The sequence below is a fragment of the Peromyscus leucopus genome, chromosome 18 (genome assembly GCF_004664715.2).
Source record: "Peromyscus leucopus breed LL Stock chromosome 18, UCI_PerLeu_2.1, whole genome shotgun sequence".
Taxonomy (NCBI): domain Eukaryota; kingdom Metazoa; phylum Chordata; class Mammalia; order Rodentia; family Cricetidae; genus Peromyscus; species Peromyscus leucopus.
Window position 1 is genome coordinate 2180279 of NC_051078.1, and position 17553 is coordinate 2197831.

The 17553-nt window shown below is 47.4% G+C and overlaps 1 protein-coding gene across 1 annotated transcript; it reads right to left on the reverse strand.

Annotated features, from left to right (window-relative positions):
• Positions 1-411: 411 nt before the first annotated feature.
• Positions 412-8591, reverse strand: LOC114681796 (major intrinsic protein of lens fiber). Its single transcript, XM_028855506.2, has 4 exons — positions 6302-8591; positions 5229-5393; positions 4736-4816; positions 412-1792 (listed from the first exon to the last, which is right to left on the reverse strand). Exons 1-4 carry the CDS (start codon positions 6659-6661, stop codon positions 1607-1609), a joined length of 792 nt encoding a protein of 263 aa, XP_028711339.1. The 5' UTR covers positions 6662-8591; the 3' UTR covers positions 412-1606.
• Positions 8592-17553: the final 8962 nt, after the last annotated feature.

Sequence of the window (17553 nt, forward strand, 5' to 3'; positions counted from 1 at the left end):
GGCGGGGCTGGGGCGGGGCGAGGGCGGGGCGAGGGCGGGGCTGGGGCGGGCAGGTCCACTTGACTCCGGCCGGGGGGAGAGGGGTGATTGGTGTGATGGGATAAGAAGGGGGAACCAGGAAGGGTTGTTTTATCTGAGTCGGACATCTGCGCTAAAAGGAAAAACCAAAACGCTCTGGGTTTTCTACTGAGTTATAATAAGAGCCAAGGTCGAATTAAAGTAGAATTTACAGACTTTCTTCCCCTTCCGGTCAGGTGGACTATTCCAAAGTCTTCAGCGGCTGGTTAGAAAAGTTGTGTTTTATTTGGAAGTGGAGAGTTGGGGGTGTGTGCTGGAGTGAGGGCTGTCAGTCTGAACGTAGGCATACGTTTTAAAGCTTGCGAAGTATACAGGAGGCTCAGAATAGAACGATCTGCAATAAATATTCATTGTTCGGTTCAGGGTCACCTGCGCCCCCCGCTGCGACGATGCCATTTACCAACAATACAAGATAGGGCTCAAAAAATCATCTCCGGAATTAAGCGTTTGGCTAGAGGAGATCGATATCTGGGGCATGGGGAGGGTAGCTGGGAGAGAAGTGAAAAGACATACGAAAAAGAAAGACTACGGAGCTAGTGATAAAAACACAAAGATGCCATTTGCAAATTTCAGTTTGTTCTAAATAAATCCCCCGCCTGGCCCCCCTCAACTGTAAATTTGCTTCAGACACCAGATTTCCTGTTTTAGTCTCACATCAATTCTGGGGCTTCAGTACCATTTGCAAAGGGCTGTTAGGCGGGCCTTTTAAACCACCTCATTTTCTAGACTCTAGGCTTACCCAACCCCTATTTCGGTTGGAAGGTCCCTCTGGTCCAAGGCCTCTGAATGAACACGCAACCCAGCCAGTGGATGTAGACAGGTTTATGTGGCTTTACAGAACAACTCAAGCCCCTTGTTTACTTTTCTCAGAGCTCCTTCCACCCCAGTCTCTGGGGCAAGTATCCCTGAGATAAGTAGGCTATATTCTCCCATCAACTCCCTCAAAGCTTTTAGGTACATTTGCCTAGTGATCTGGAAATAAAATCTCCAATTCCTCTTCCACCCACCTCCCCGAATCCATCCTCCCAATCCCTGGGATGCCTTGCCTCCCCCTTTCTGTCTGTCTGCTTCCTGAGAGGAGTGGATCCCCTCTCCCCTGCTCCTTCAAAAATCAAGATCCACACACTTGACTGGAAGCAGGGTAAAGGCCAGAGACTTGAGGTCTTGGATTCTCTGTGATCACCAAACTGGGCTGGGGGAGGGACATAACATGTGGACACCTCTTCTTCCTTCCCTAGCTTTTGTGTTCCCAAACTCAGACACAGCCACACGCATCCACATTCATATGAACAGTCAGGCACACACGGCGAAGGGAGCTGGGGTGGGGAGGAAGGGAAGTTTGCACCAACCAGATCGTGAATGCAACTTGAAAGATTTCACACAGCAAAAGAAAAAAATGAAAAACACACATAAGTTAAAAAATAAAGAAGTACATGCCCCTCCCCACAGTCTCTTTCTCCATCCAAGGGCGGCCTCGGCCCCTCCTTGAAACCCAGAAGCATTTCACTCCTCTCTCCAGTTGGATCTTTCACAGGGCCTGAGTCTTCAGTTCTACAGGTTCCCCTGTACCCTCGGGCTGTCCATTGGAGTCACTGGGTCTGGCTCCCTTGAGGATAGACAGTCTCTCAGAAACACTCTTGAGCCGGGGGAAGAGGAGAAAGTCATAGAGGAGGCTGCCCAGGCCCCCTCCGATGATCGGGCCCACCCAGTACACCTGTGGGAAGAGAGAAGGCATGCTCAGGCTTCGGGACTTGTCCCACAGAGTTGGGCATTGGTAAGTGGAAGTCAACGCAGGTTTTTGTCGGTGCTGCTGTGTGTGGACACGTGCGTGTTGAACACACGCTCTTGCACTGTACAAAGCAGCCAACCCACTTGGTTGGTTGGTTTTAACAATCTAGATTCCACAGGGCTGGAGAGATGGCTCAGTGGTTGGTGAAGAGCACCCGCTGCTCTTGCGCGGGACAAAAGATCAATTCCCAGCATCCACATGGCAGCTCACAACCATCTGTACCTCCAGTTCCCAGGGGTCTGAATGCTCCTTTTGGCCTCCGGGGGGCACCAGGCAGGCATGTAATACACAGACATACATGCAAAATACCTATATACATTAAAAAAAATAAAATATAGCTTGGCATGGTGGTACTCACCTTTAACATCAGCACTAAGGAGGCAAAGGCAAGTGGATCTCTGAGAGTTCAAGGCCAGAGTAGTCTACATAGCAAGTTCCAGGCAGTCAAGGTTACATAGTGTGACCTGGTCTCAAACAACAACAACAACAAAAACCCAAAATAAAACAAAAAAATAAATAAAATAATATTGTTTCTAAAAATATCTAGACTTGCTGGGCGGTGATGGCATATGCCTCTGGGAGGCAGAGGCAGGTGGATCTCTGTGAGTTCAAGGCCAGCCTGATCTACAGAGTTCTAGGACAGGCTCCAAAGCTACAGAGAAACCCTGTCTTGAAAAACAAAACTATCTAGACTCTACTGTCTGTACATCAAAACCTTTCATTTCCTTCTGTTACTCTAACCATTTATTTCCTTTTTTTTTTCTTTTCTTTTTTCTTTTTTTCTAGTTTTTCAAGAGACAGGGTTTCTCTGTGTAACAGCTCTGGATGTCCTGGAACTTCATAGACCAGGCTGGCCTCAAACTCAGAGATTCACCTGCCTACCGCCTGGTCATTTTCTTTTCTTATTTGTCTATTTTACCTATACCTCCTTAGCATACATGTATTCTATTTGTTGTTATTTTGAACTAGCTTATATACTTCTTAGAAAAAATGTAAATGTGGTAAAATGCCCTTTATAACATAAAACTTACCTTATTAAATATTGTCTGATGTTTGTTTGTTACCGAATACAGGATCTCATTGACCTCAAGATGACCTCAAAATGACTATGTAACTGAAGATGACCTTGAACTCCTAATCCTCTGCTCCTCCCAAGTGCTGGGATGATACACATGTACCACTATCCAGGTTTATTCCGTGATGGGGAGTGAACTTGGCTTTGTGCATGTCAGGCGAGTGTGGTACCCACTGAGCAACATCCCCAGAACTGTGTTTTGTTTTGTTTTGTTTTATTTTTTGAGACAGAGTTTCTCTGTGTAGCCCTGGCTGTCCTGGAACTTGCTCTGTAAATGAGGATGACCTCAAACTCAGAGATGGGCCTGCCTCTGCCTCTGAGGGCTGAGATTAAGGGCACACACTCCAAGCTCTGCAGAACTGCATATTTTTGAGTCAGGGTCTCACTCCATAACCCAAGCTGGTGTCAAAGTCACTGTGTAACCCAGCCTCGCCTCAAACTCAAGGCAAGTCTCCCAGGCTGTCCTAAGTGCTGTGACTAGCACAAGCCGACATGCCTGCTTATTTACATTTTTAAGAGTGTGGCTCAATAGTGTTAAATATATTCACATTGTCATGTAACTCATCTCCAGGACTTTTTGAGTTTGTAAAATATAAAACGATATAGCCACTAAACTGCCTATCTGACTGCATTCCAGCCCCTGACAGCCACCCTTCGACTTCCTGTTTCTAGCAGTTTGTGTTTCCTTTTTCTTTCCTTCTTTCTTTCCATTCTCTCCCATTACTCCACCCCCTTCTCCGCCTCTTTTTGATGTCATGTAGCACAGGCTGGCCCTGAACTGCTGTGTAGCCTAGGATGACCTCGGACTCCTGATTCTCTCTCTTCCACCTTTCAAGTGCTGGAAATGTGGGTTTGTCCCACCGCGTGGGCTTATTTGAATGAACGTGTAAATAGAACCGTGTAAGAATTATCTTTTGGTGGCAGGCAGTTTCACTTAGTATAATGTCCTTGAGGTGTATGTTATAGTATATCATAGCTCCCATGTACACATAGGCCACGTTTGATTTTTCCACTCATCTAGCAAGGGGAATAAGGGTTGCTTCTACCTCTTGGGTGTTGTAACTAATGCTGCTGTGGAAAACTTGGCTGTACATCTTGGTAGGTTCTTTTGAACTGTTTAAAAGCATTACCATTATTTATTGAAGATTACTCCATGCCAGAATCTGTGCTAGTTGCTTTATAAAGATAACTGTCACATTTATATAATTATATAAATTATAATTTTATATATTATTATAACTCTGTCATTGATGAGCAGAGGCAAAGAATGAGTTATTAGTCAGACTCACAAATGAGACTGATAAAGTAGAACTAAGGTGCTGCTGGCCCATGTGCAGGCATACACTCTGACTTCTGGAACCAGAAGTTTTTGTCTTAAATGTAGCTGACTATCCAATAGCTTCTAGTTCTCGCATCCGGTGGGTACTCAGTTAAAAAGCCCCCCACCCTCTGCCAATAAGAGAAGGCCAGTGAGAGCAAGAGCCTCCTGTCTGTTTCAGAAACGAGGTCTTGCTGTGACGTCCATGCTAGCTCCAGCTTTCTGGGCTCAAATACTCCTCCTGCATCAGCCTCCCAAGTGCCGGAACTACGGGCACCACAGGTATCACCACACCCAGCTGGAGCTTCTCTTTTTGACAAAATAATGCAATGTGTGCGTGCAAATGTGCCAAGGCCCGTGACAGCCTCGTGAGCTGCACGCTGGCAGAGCAGCCAACACACCCTGATGGAATGCAGCCTGCAGGCCAGCCTGCCAGAAGTGCTCTATGCTCTTCTTGCCCGGTACACTTACTTACCCAGTGGTTGCTGAAGTTCCGGGTGAGGATGGCTGGCGCAAACGAGCGGGCAGGATTCATCCCAGCACCTGTATAATACATCTGCAAAAGACAGAGGTGCTGAGACTTTCCCACCCCCACCTTCCAGCTTCTCTCCCTACAGCCCACATGGCCAGGGAGAGCTGGTATCTTGTCTCCAGCCAGCAGCAGATGGGTGGGGCAGGGCCAGCTTCATAACTCTCCACAGTGGATCGTGGCACTGATATTCTATCTGGGGACAGACCTATGGACCCAGACGAACAGCCCAGTTCTACCCATGATGTGTGCATTTCCACCCTGAAGTCAAGAAGGATTAGAGTAGTTAAGAGAAAGTTGATCCCTTTGTGCCAATTGATAATGAAAAGGGTGGATAATACCCATGATTAAAATGGAGTAGGGAAGAAAGAACCCTTATGGGTTGGTAACGCTTTGGGGGTCCCTAGAATCCTTGAAGTCTCCCACATCTTCTGCTTACCCCAAAGAGGTGCCCCAGGGTGAGGGAGAAGCCAACAGCCAAGGCCACAGAGCCCATGCGGCCATTCCGCCTCTCGTCATACGTGGCAAAGATGCAGAGCACAAACTGGAGCGTCAGGAAGATCTCCACAGTGGTGGCCTGGCCCACGCTGACCCCAGCGTGCAGCTGGTCACAGGGGGAGAAAGGAGGCAACTGTTAGCACTGCCACACTGTTACCACCTCAAGCAGGCATCCTCTTACAGTCCAGCTCCTGGGCAGGAAGGGTATGTAACCCTCCAGCCCAGGTATTTCTGTCTTAGTCTTTCCTGACAGTCTTGGTTGCCGTTTGGAAATGCTTGTGCTTACTCACATGGGTGAGGACACTGAGGTTCTATAAAGTAAAACAAATCGCCTTAAGAACTTGAAAGGAGGGCTGGAGAGACGGCTCAAGAGGTTAAGAGCACTGGCTGCTCTTCCAGAGGTCTTGAGTTCAAGTCCCAGCAACCACATGGTGGCTCACAAACATCTACAATGAGATCTGGTGCCCTCTTCTGGCATTCAGGCATACATGCAGGCAGAACATTGTAAATAATGAAGGAAGGAAGGAAGGGAGGGAGGAAGGAAGGAAGGAAGGAAGAAGGGAAGGAAAGGGAGAGAGGGAGGGAGAAAGGAAGATGAAGCTCATTTGGTATTACTTGCTTAGAATGCATGAGGCCTGGGGTTCTATCCCCAGCACCACACAGAATGGATGTGTTTGGGCGTGCCTGTAATCTTAGCACTTGGAGGGTAGAGGCAGGAGGGGTATCTCTGGCTGCATAGGAAGGTGGGGACCAGATCCCCCAGCTCACGGCAACAACAGCAAAAAAAAACCTAAATAGAGTTGGGAGGAAAGCTGCCATCTGAACTCAACTTTCTTGACCCTTCATGGAGGGCTCTATGCCTTTCTTTCCCCTCCAAAGCACTCATTGCTCCTACACACACACACACACACACACACACACACACACACACACACACACCTATGTACACACACGAGCAAGCTCTAGAGCAACAGTTAAGACAGCATGTTTCCCCGCCCCTTCGCCAGCCCTTACCGTGTTGAGTGCCAGGTTTCCTCTCACCGCCGGCGGGGTGACACTGTACAGCACAGCTGCTCCAGCCACGGCTCCCAGAAGCTGGGCCGCCATATAGCAGAAGGCGCGGAGCAAGGACATCTGGGAGCCCACAAGGAAGGCAAAAGTGACTGCAGGATTGACGTGGGCTCCGCTGATGTGACCCACCGTCTGCACCAATGTAGCCAGGGCCAGGCCGAAGGCCAAAGCCACCTGCAGGACGTGAAGGGGTCCCGGGGCCCAACGCAGTGAGGCTCCCAGCCCAAAGAAAACATAGAAGAGCGTGGCAAAGAACTCAGCAAATATGGCCCTCCAAAAGGAGGCAGACCGAAGTTCCCACATGGCAGTGGGGGGTGGGCACAGTGCCTGGGTCCCTGATAACCCCCTGGACTCGCCTGGGTGGACAGTCCCCTTTATAGAGGACTCTTAATCCCTGGGAGGGGCGGGTTGAGGTAACTGGTTCTGCCTCTTAACCCTTTCACGGCTGTGGATGTCTGAATCCATTCCCAAACATATGATGGAGAGGCTGGGTTTTCCTTTCCCTCCTCATCTGGGGGATGAGCCAGGGGGCCAGGAGTATGGGGTCCATGGATGGAGAACTGGAACAGTCAGTCTGTCTATGTCAAAGTTGGGGTTCATAGTCCTGATTGACATCTGGCTTAGAACATTCCTCAAATTTCTTGGAACTCGGGTTGAGATCACTTCGCGGGATGTGGGCTAGGCTCGCTCCTGGGGGGGGGGGCGTCTCAGGCTCCTCTGACTCTATCAGGGTTAAGGTGGGGGTGGGGGTAAGGAGTGGGGTACAGCAGGGAAATTGAATAACTGAAGAGAATTCTTTCGTTCCCTAGGATTAGAGGGCCTTCTCCTATTGGCTGGTTTGGACTGGAATCTGTAGACCCTGCAGCTCTGGAACAGAATAGTTCTGCTGTGTCTGGCTTTCTCCAGCCCCGGGTTCCCTACCCCCAACCGGTGCCAGCACCTCCCTTTCCAAACCCTGGGCCTGCCCTTTTAAACCAGAGAGAGAGAGCAAGAGGAGGCTTAAGCTGAAAGTGGGGTTGGGGGTCCGAGGAGGAAAGAGGTCAGTTGTGTTTCTGTCCTGCAATATCCAGTTTGAGGTTGGATGGGGGAAATGTGACAGCGTCTGTGGGTGGAAGGAGATGCTGAGGTCACAGGCACTCAGAGGGACTGACTCAGGAGAAACAGCACCCTCTGACTCTTCAGTGTTCCAGGAGCACCTCAAGTCTCCTGACTTCATGACCTGTAACGTATGTTGCTTCTCACCCAGTGATGCCCCTAGATTCCGGTCACCTCTGTCAACCCCGGGAAAGAGAGGGTTTGTGCTGCTTCCAGAAAGGGGAGCAAAGGTAAACACATCAAGGATAAGGGCAGAGACCTTAGTAGCAGATGTTGGGGCAGGTGTGGGAGAGGACACAAAATGACAGAAAGTTACAAGTACTGGCTAGAGTGTAAGTTAAGACAGACCCTTTTTGATACATAGTACAGCACCACGTGCAACAGCCAACAAACACGCCTTTTCTGACCCGAGAATTGCACGTACCTATCCAAGAGAAACTCTTCTGCAGACACACCAGCAGATATGTACGAGAACAGCTGTTCACAGTTGCAAAAAAAGCAAAAGCAGCCCAGACACTGGCCAGCGGGAGAGTGAACTGACAGATGGTGGTGTAGTAGATAGTGATAGGAATATGATTCAAACGTCAACGGGAGCTAGTAGTCAGCAGCACTCAATGATAAGAATAAATCTTAGCAACAAAATAGTTTCTGAAAGTTCCAGGGGGTTATCCATCTGCAGGTACGATGGAGGAGGGTACATGCCTATCATCCCAGAGCCATGGACGTTAAGGCATGAGGACCTCACCTCAGGCATCTGTGCCAGGCTCACCCCACCCATGCTCAAAGCCAGGGTCAGTCACGCGGGGTCATGAGGCCTCAAGGACTCGCTCTGCCAAGAGTGACCGTGCCCAAGCCTTAAGCCGCAGGATCAAGGCCAACCTAGACTAACCACATAACAAGCACCGGGCTAGCCAGGGCTACATAGGAAGATGGTCTCAATCTCCATCTCTCTATCTCTATAGAGATATAGATGTAGGTATAGGTACAGATATAGATAGGTAGGGGCTGGAGAGGTGGCTCGGAGGTTAGGAGCATTTGTTGTCTTGAAGAGGATGGAGGTCCAATCCTAGCGTCCGCATGATGGCTTCACAGCCATCCATAACTCCAGTTCCAGGGGATCTGATGCCTTTTTTGACCTCCGAAGGCACCAGGCACATATGTGGTGCACATGCACACACGCAGGCAGAATGCTCATACACATAAAATAAATAAACCTAAAAGAAATATATATATATATAATTATACATATATATGTATATGTATATATGTATATATATAGTGATAATCTTTTTATAAATGTAAAAAATGGGTGAGGATGTGATCTGGTTGCTAGAGCACTTGCCGATAAAGTACAAATGCATTTTTCAGAATACATACAGCTGAGATAAAACCACACAAAGAGGAAAGCATAGCACTGATATGTGCCTGTAGTTCTGGCACATGGGAGGTAGAAGCAGGGGGATTTTGAATTCAAAGCAAGACCTGGAGATACATAGTGAGACCTTATCGCAAAATAAATAAACAAATAAATACATAGGATGATGGTGGTGCACACCTTTGATCCCAGCGCTCAGGAGGCAGAGCCAGGCAGTTGGAGGCCAATCTGATTTCCTGGGAGAGTTCCATGACACCCAGGGCTACACAGAGAAACCTTGTCTTGAAAAAAGAGAGAGAGAGACATAAATTTCTGTTGAATTCATTTAATATAAGCTCCTTGGGGCTCAGTATCTTCTTCCTCAAATAAATATTATAGCTTAAAAAGAAGGTAAAGTGTCTCACACAGGGCAAAACACTTAATACATAGAAGCCAATCAATAAAGGTTCTATTAACACCACAAATATTTTCTCACAACCTGCTACCCCTTTATAAGAGGAACAGAATGGGGGTGGCTGACTCATCTCCAAATGGTCAGATTTCCTTATCTGCCGCAATAAAAACCTTCCCTTTTTTATCCCTTGTCAGATATCAACACCAAATGTGACGCTCACATCTGTAATCCCAGTACTCTCTAGAGACTGAGGCAGGAGGCTTGTGAATGTGAGATTAGCCTGGGTTACATATGAACTTGAAATCTGCCTGGACTATAAATGAAACCTTGTCTCAAAAAACCAACAGGAGCTGGAGAGACGGCTCAGTGGTTGGGAGGGCTGGCTGCTCTTCCAGAGGACCCAGGTTCAAGTCCCAGCACCCACATGGCAGCTCACACCTGTCTGTAGCTCTTGTCCCAGGGGATCTGACACCTCACACAGACATACGTGCAGACAGAACACCAATGTACATAAAACACAAATAAATAAATTACTTAAAAAACAAACAGACAAAAAATGTTAACAATTCCATGGATAACTGAAGGCAGACCCCTTCCGTTCACATGATGCTCCTTGTTTACTTAAATGCCAGCATCTTTCAGTCATAACTGGAGACGCCAGTGAGATGACTGGGGGGGGGGGGTTTAAGTTGCTTGCCACCAAGCCTGATGACCTGAGTTTGATTCCTCAGACCCACATAGCAGAAGCAGAGAATCGATTCTCTCAGGTTGTCCACTAACCTCCACACACATGCCCTGGACGGACACACACACAATAAGTAATAAATAAACTTAACTAAACAAAAATCCTAATTGGAGATAAGCTTACAGAGTTACTTAACATTTACACATGTTTACATATAATTAGCATATTGGTTGATTTCTAGTAGCTTGGTTTGTTTTTATTTATTTTTGAGATGGGACCCCACTGTATAGTCCAGGCTGTCCTTGAACTCAAAAATCTCCGACCTCAGGCTCAGAGTAGCTAGGGTTTTTAGGTGCATTCCACTACACCCAGCCTTAGCCTAGACTTAAAAAAAAATAAAAAATAAAAAAGAAGAACAAAAAAATGAAAACAGGTTGTGCTTCCCTTGAGAAGTGAATCTGACCTTGCACAAGTACTTGCTGGGTATGGGCAGGAAATCGCACGATGCCACTGAGCTGGCCGTCAGGGACCACCTCCGCCTGGTTCATTTGCTTCTCCATCACCGCCAGAAGCCACAGGGAGCATGGTGAATGCCAGTCGGAACATGTAGAAAGCCTCCATGCTCAGAGCCTGGTCTTCCGTGGCTTTTCCTGCTCACCTGTGAGGCCAGGGGTGGGAGGACACAGCATTCCTCTCACGGCTGCGAGTTCCACCATCGGCCCACGCCGTGGCTGAATAAGAACTGCGGCCAGCAGTGCTCACTGTGTTAAATGACTTCTTTCCCAGGGTGGTGCTGTGGGGAGGCGGTGAGCTCAGAGGAAGTTGTCCTTGTATGAGGTCTTCAGGTCAAGGAGGAGTACCCTCTGATGGGGGCTTCCCCACACGGGTTTCTTCTTCCTCTTCCTCTCCTGCTGTGCCCTCTGGCTTGTGACAAAAGCCAACTGCTCGGCCGTACATTTTCACCTATAGATGGTGCTGCACCTGCTGGAGGCCCAAAGCTCAGGTTTGGACTGGAACCTTTAGAAACACTGGCTAAAAATAAAAAATTTTCTCGTCACAAGATATTGTCTCAAGGTTTTGTCTTAGGACAGGCAGTTGATTAATGCAACTCACCTAGGTAGCTTTCGGAGATAGATTTTTTTTTTTTTTTCGTTTTTCGAGACAGGGTTTCTCTGTGCAGTTTTGCGCCTTTCCTGGAGCTCACTTGGTAGCCCAGGCTAGCCTTGAACTCACAGAGATTTGCCTGGCTCTGCCTCCTGAGTGCTGGGATTTAAAGGCGTGCGTCACCACCGCCCGGCCGGAGATAGATTTAAATAAAGCAAGTCAGCCTGAATCCTGAGCCACTGGATCTAATGAAATGGACATACCCGCTTCACAGCAAATGTGGTTTACTGAGCGGCAAGTCTTCTCTGTCTGTGTATTCCTTAACGTCCTGTTAACCAGCTAGCCTCAGTACCGGCTCAGCATCACCATCCTATTCGAGAGGGATGACAGGGGGCAGCTGGCTGCAGCCGCCTAGAGTAGTGTCAGGGGTAAAGGCACTGAGGCCAGGTTGTCCTGCACTCTGGCTCAGAACGTAAGCCTCCCCTGCACAAGGTCAAGTGTTGGGCACAGACCTCCGGCAGAGCCACAGCTGGACTTCTCCATGTCTGACTGACCTCACTGAACATCTGTGTCAGCCTCACCAGCAGCAGCCCTCAAAGCATGAGGCCTCGAGGATTGCCTCTCCCAAGATCCTCTGATCCTTCGGATGGGTCAGTGTGTGGGGGCACTTGCTTCCAAGCCAATGGCCTTCCAAACCTTGATCCCCACAGCCCACCTGTAGGTGGAGGAAGGGACCCAACTCCAGCAAGTTGTCCTCTGATCTCCACATGAATGCTACGGTTTGTACCTTCCCCGTTATTTATTTTAAGTAATGTAAAAATAAATAAATAAATAAATAAATAAATAAATAAATAAATAAATAAAAATTAAGACAACCGAACAAGAACGCCCACCATCTCTGCAGGTCTTCCAGAGAAGGAGTAAAGCAAGACAAAGCTTGCTGTCCTGGCTGTATCAGGCTTTCTCTCCTCCTCCTCCTCTCTCACTCTCTTTCCCCTGAAGAACCTCAACCGGAGGAAGGAGAGTATGACGCCCAGTTTATGTGGCACTGGCGCTCTAACCCAGGGCTTCATGCAGGCTTAATAAACACTCTACCAGCCTAAGCCCCTCCAGTTTTCCTTTTTAATAGAAACTATGGAAGAAGAGGAAGCATTTGTGAGATAATAAAACTGGGTAATTTCAAAATAATTATGTCATTTTTATAAGTTTTATTTATTATTATTATAATAATATTGTGTGTGCGTGTGCATGTAGTGTGTATATGTATGTGTGTGTATGTGTGTATATGCATGTTTGTATGTGTGTGTGTGTATGCGTGTATGCATGTTTGTATGTGTGTGTATGTGTGTGCATGTGTGTATGCATGTTTGTGTGTGTGTGTATGTTTGTGTGTATGTGTGTGCCTGTGTAGGTCTGAGGACAACTTCGTGGAGTTGTTTCTTCCATCCTTATATGGATTCCATGCATTAAACTCAGATTGTCAAGTTTGCAAGTGTCTTTACCCACTGAGCCATGTCCAGTTCTGTTTCTTTTATTTGTTTGTTTGTTTGTTTGTTTGTTTGAGACAGGATGTCTATGTAGCCAAAACTAACTAGGTTTGAATTCTTTAGCCTCCTCCCTCTACCTCCTAGGTATAGGCACCACTGCACCCAGTCTTACAGGTTTTCACTTGTTTTAAAGATTTGTTTTATTATTTTTGATTGTGTAGGTATGTGTGAGTGCAGTTGTCCTGGGAAGCCAGAGGCCTCACATCTCCTGGAGCTGGAGCCTCAGGCAGTTGTGAGCCACCTGATGTGGGTACTGGAAACAGAACACAGTCCTCTGGCAGGGCAGCAAGTGCTCTTAACCACCCAGCTGTATCTCCAGTCACTGTTCGTTTGAAACAAGGTCTTTTATGTAGCTCAGACTTACCTCAGAGTGGCTGTGTAGCTGAAGCTGGCCTCAAGCTCATGATTCTCCTGCCTCTGACTCCCAAGTGTATGCACTAGCATGCCTGGCCTTTGTCACAACTCTTTTCTTTTAGACAGGTTCTTTCTATGTAGCCCTGGCTGCCCTGGCGCTCTCTATATACACCAGGCTGGCCTTGAACACGCTGAGATCCACCTGCCTCTGTCTCCAGAGGCTGGGTTAAAGCTGTGTGCCACTATGCCCAGCTTTTATCAGAAATATTAATGCCTTGTGACGGTAAACACCTTGCAGTTTTATCTGTCTCTACGCTTACCTGTGTTATCTCTTGGTGACTGATGCTAAAAGCTGGATATTCCTGGGCTGGTCACCCAAGTTTACTCCTCTGCTCGAGAACGAAAGTCCGTTTCTCAGTCCCACAGAGCGAGTACCACAGAAGCACTGTCCAAACTGATAGGGGGAGGGTAGCTCTGTACAGCTCAAGGACTCTTCAGACAGCTATTTGTCTTCATTTCTTCATAGTTGGGTCTGTGCCGTTGCCATAGCAACCCCCGAGGTGGTCCACGATGGATGTACCACCCTCCTGCAGCCACTCTCTAGCCATCCATTGTCTCTAGTGCCTACAAAGTAACCAGGTTTGGGTTCCATAAAATACTGACCTTGCTGAGCATGTGGCAGGGAGGATTATGGGAATCAAATGAGATGTGCCTAAATGATACATACATTTTTTGAGGTGATATCTCATATATCTCAGGATGGCATCCAACTTGCCATGCAGCTGAGGGCAATTCTAAGCTTGTGGTCCTCCTACCTCAGCCTCCTGAGTGCTGGGGTTTCAGGTGTGTACTTCCAAATCCAGTTCAATCCCCCAGGGCTGAGCAACATCTCCAACTACTATATATGTTAAGTTAGCTATCTTAAATCAAAATGCAAATTAATTGATTTGTGAATTAGTCATGTGTTAACATAATGTGTATGTATCATGTATCAAACATCCTCTCTAGTGATCTCAATATTCATGAGGGACAGGTGACCGTTCATTTCTGTTCCCACCAATGTAGACTCTCTCTATCCCAGCTCCACATTCAGAATACCATGTCAGCATGTAACCCAGCTCCATTGTGTGAAGAGTTTCAGTAGGACAAAGGCCCCTTTGGCTAGCTCCTGAGGCCACCCCCCTTCTCTCGATTTCTCTGGTTATGCTTTGCTGACTGCTGACTCCTGGCATAGTCTAGAACAATCACCAAGCTCCCGGTTCATCATCCCTCTCCCATCTATAGTTGAGGGCTGCAGTTAGCACTTGGATCAGACCAGGACCCTATGTGTTTTGAAATCCAACATGTAATTCAAGATACAGAGTAGTCACGGGTTAGTCTGTCTTGTCCCTGCCCTTCTTTTCTCCTTTCCAGTGAGTCACACACACCCCTGACCAGACCTACCAACACTGGCTGTAGGTCAGGTCCTGCTCTGAGCATTGTGTATGTGGTCCCTGCACATACTGCTGCCCCCAGGGCTGCATATTCATTTCTTTCCTCCTTACTCTCCTTAGATGCCCTCATCTATAATCATCCCTCTCTTGAAATTTATATATACGTGGGGATGGGAGATGGGGTAACCAAAACACTGAGTATGTGGGGAAAACCCTTATGGAAACCCACTACTTTGTAAGGTAGTTTAAAAAAATAAAATAAAATGAGGTGGAGAGATGGCTCAGTGGTTAAGAGCACTGGCTGCTCTCCCAGAGGAACTGGGTTCAATTCCCAGCAACCACATGGTGGCTCACAACCATCTTTAATGAGATCTGATTCCCTTTTCTGGCATGCAGGCAGAACACTGTATACATAACAAATAAACAAATCTTAAAAAACAACAATAAAATAAAAGCCAGGCAGTGGTGGTGCATGCCTTTAATCCCAGAACTCAGAAAGCAGAGGCAGGAAGATCTCTGGGTTCAAAGCCAGAGAGTTCCAGGGCAGCCAGGATTACACAGAGAAACCCTGCTTCTAAATAAATAAAATAAAATAAAAGGAACAAAAGGAGGGTGTGTGTTGAACATATATACATGCTTGGGTTGACAATGCTTTCCAGAGGTATGAGTTATTAACTAGCGCATTAATGTAGGAAATCCACAGGAGTCTGCTTGAGGAGTATTAGAGAACTCAATAGGATATAAATTGAGGAAATACACTCACAAATACAGAACCCAGTAGACAGCTGAAGTCGTCCTCTGTTCTGATCAAGAGAGAATCCATCGGGCAGCCTGCTCACACCAGGAAGCAGGAACCAGGGAGAAGGGGCCTCATGACCCCTCTCTCTTTCCTTTTAAGAACGGCAAGAGGCACCACCTCCTTCGGGCTGTATAGCCCAAGGTCGTGGGTGGAACGAATACCACCACACTGCACAGCCTTCCAGGAGTTATTGATCAGTGAGTTCCCAGAGGCCCCCAAAAGAACCCAGGCTATTGTCATGCCTTGGTTGCCTCCCAGAACTAACTAGTAAGACTCTATTGCTAAACATTTCAGTTGAGGGACATAGAGAAATCTAGAGGAACTGATCTGAAAATTTCCTCCCTACCTGCTAGATATCATAGTGCAGAGATGCTGTGCCAGAGAAAAGCCATCAACGATGTTACCTATTGATGAGCCCTGCACGCTCCAACACAGACCTGCCGGGCACAATGAGCCCGCCGCTGCCATTGTGGTGTGAGTGTTGTGGGGCAACTGCCCCGGCCAGTGGGGTCTTCAACGGGGACCTAAAGGGAGGGCCGGCAAATGAGAGGGACAAGAGACACAAAGAATGAGAGCAAGACAGGACGTCTGATCAAGCTCCAAAATTTCATTTTTCTCTCAAGGTAGGCAAAGGGGGTTGCAAGCAGGAAGGGACTTAATTATGGGCCATTCGGCCAGCAGGAAATGTTGCTCTGAAGGTTATCTATCTACTCTCGTCTAACTGCCTAATTGCCTAACTGCAGCTCACTCACCTGATATCTGAGAAGAGGTTCTGGTATCTGTGGGAAGAGGTTTCTGGTGCTATGGAGACTTAAGCAAGGCCTAGGTCTAAGAAAAGAGGAGAGAAGCCCAAATATGGCAGCAGGTGTGTCAAGGGTGGCTTAGGCTTATGGCTCCCATCAGGCAACCAACTACTTTGGGCTTGGATTAGAGGCCTGCTTCCCAGGAGGAATGTCGTGCCTAACATTGTAAACCAGAACCTAGAAAGGAAACTACTACTGCTGTACTGGGGGAAAAGGACATGCCGTCAGGCTGCAATCATCGATTGGCCAGGTTACTCAGCCTTGGCCAAGCACAGTCCCCCGGTGCTGAAGGCTCAGGAAACTTCATGGAAGAGGACGATGGGGAGGGGTGCCGGGCCATCTTCTGGACCCGATGTCGTCTCTGCACCGTAAACTCACTGCAGCTACTGTGACCTACCCAAGACCATGTCACAGGCAGCAGTCGTTGGTCTCAGTGGGTTATAAAAGACAGAAAAGGAGGAAGAGAAGGGGGAAGAAAGGGGAAGAAGACGTGTTGAGAGCGATTGGGAGGACTAGAGGGGATGTTTGGAGTGCACATGATCAAGACATGTTATCTACAAGTATGAAATTATCAAAGAATGAATAAAAGGATATCTACACAACTACAGAACATTTTCATGTGGTCGTCCCATAGACATCTCAAGTGCAACTTCCCTAAACTCAGCTAATTACAAAATACCCTTCATTCCTTCCCCGTCTAATCATTACCTCTGACGTAGCTGGGCCGACCGCGTCTTCTGTAAGATCTCCGATGGCTTAAGACCCTGTTTCTCTGTTTCTCATCCCAACCCTCCGCTTCATGCTCCACGATGCTTCCAATTTCACCTTTGCATGGCAGTCTAATTCGTCATCCCCACGATGCCTCAATCAGCTCCTGGGTATCTGCAAGAGTGGTTTGAATTTCCTCACAACATACGTGACTATTTATGATTCAGCCTCAACTTTTCAACTACTCTTCCATCCTCCTCAGCTCAACATTCTGGCAATACTGTTCCTCGGGGTTCCTGAAGTACTCCATTCTGTTTATAACCTAGTGCTTTAGCTCAAGCTCCCCCCCTGAAGTGCCTTTCCCTCTTCGTCAAGCAAAATTTTGTCATTTGCTCATTAGGATACACGGGAATGTTAAGAATTAATTGTTTGAACTGGGACGTGATGGCACACGCCTTTAATCCCGGCACTCAGGAGGCAGAGGTAGGTGGATCTCTGTGAGTTCAAGGCCAGCCTGGTCTACAGAGCGAGATCCAGGACAGCCAAGGCTACACAGAGAAACCCTGTCTCGAAAAACCAAAACAACAAAAAACAATAAGGTAGATTATTGTCTGAATCACGAAGATGAGTTTATTTGATGGTAAAAATAAAATAATATAAGAAATGACAGGTAAAGCTCTTCCCTGAATGAGTATAAAATAATGGAGGTCTATCCAGGCCTGGCAGTACAGACCTGATAATCCCAGCTATTCTGTGCCAGGAGGATCCAAAGTTCAAATATTGCCTGGGCTATAGTGTGAGTTCCAAGGCCAACTTGGTGAAACCCTGTCTCCAAATTAAAACAAACAAACAAACAACATGTCAAAAGGGCTAGGAATACAGCTCAGTGGTCTTGATA

Bases quoted from the DNA above. Each gene is read 5' to 3' on its own strand.
- LOC114681796 (XM_028855506.2), bottom strand. From the start codon at position 6,661: ATGTGGGAACTTCGGTCTGCCTCCTTTTGGAGGGCCATATTTGCTGAG. The intron at 4,817-5,228 runs GTAAGCAGAAGA...TGTCTTTTGCAG, and splicing joins CCCTGGGGCACCTCTTTGGG to ATGTATTATACAGGTGCTGG. The intron at 1,793-4,735 runs GTAAGTAAGTGT...CTCTTCCCACAG, and splicing joins GGAACTTCAGCAACCACTGG to GTGTACTGGGTGGGCCCGAT.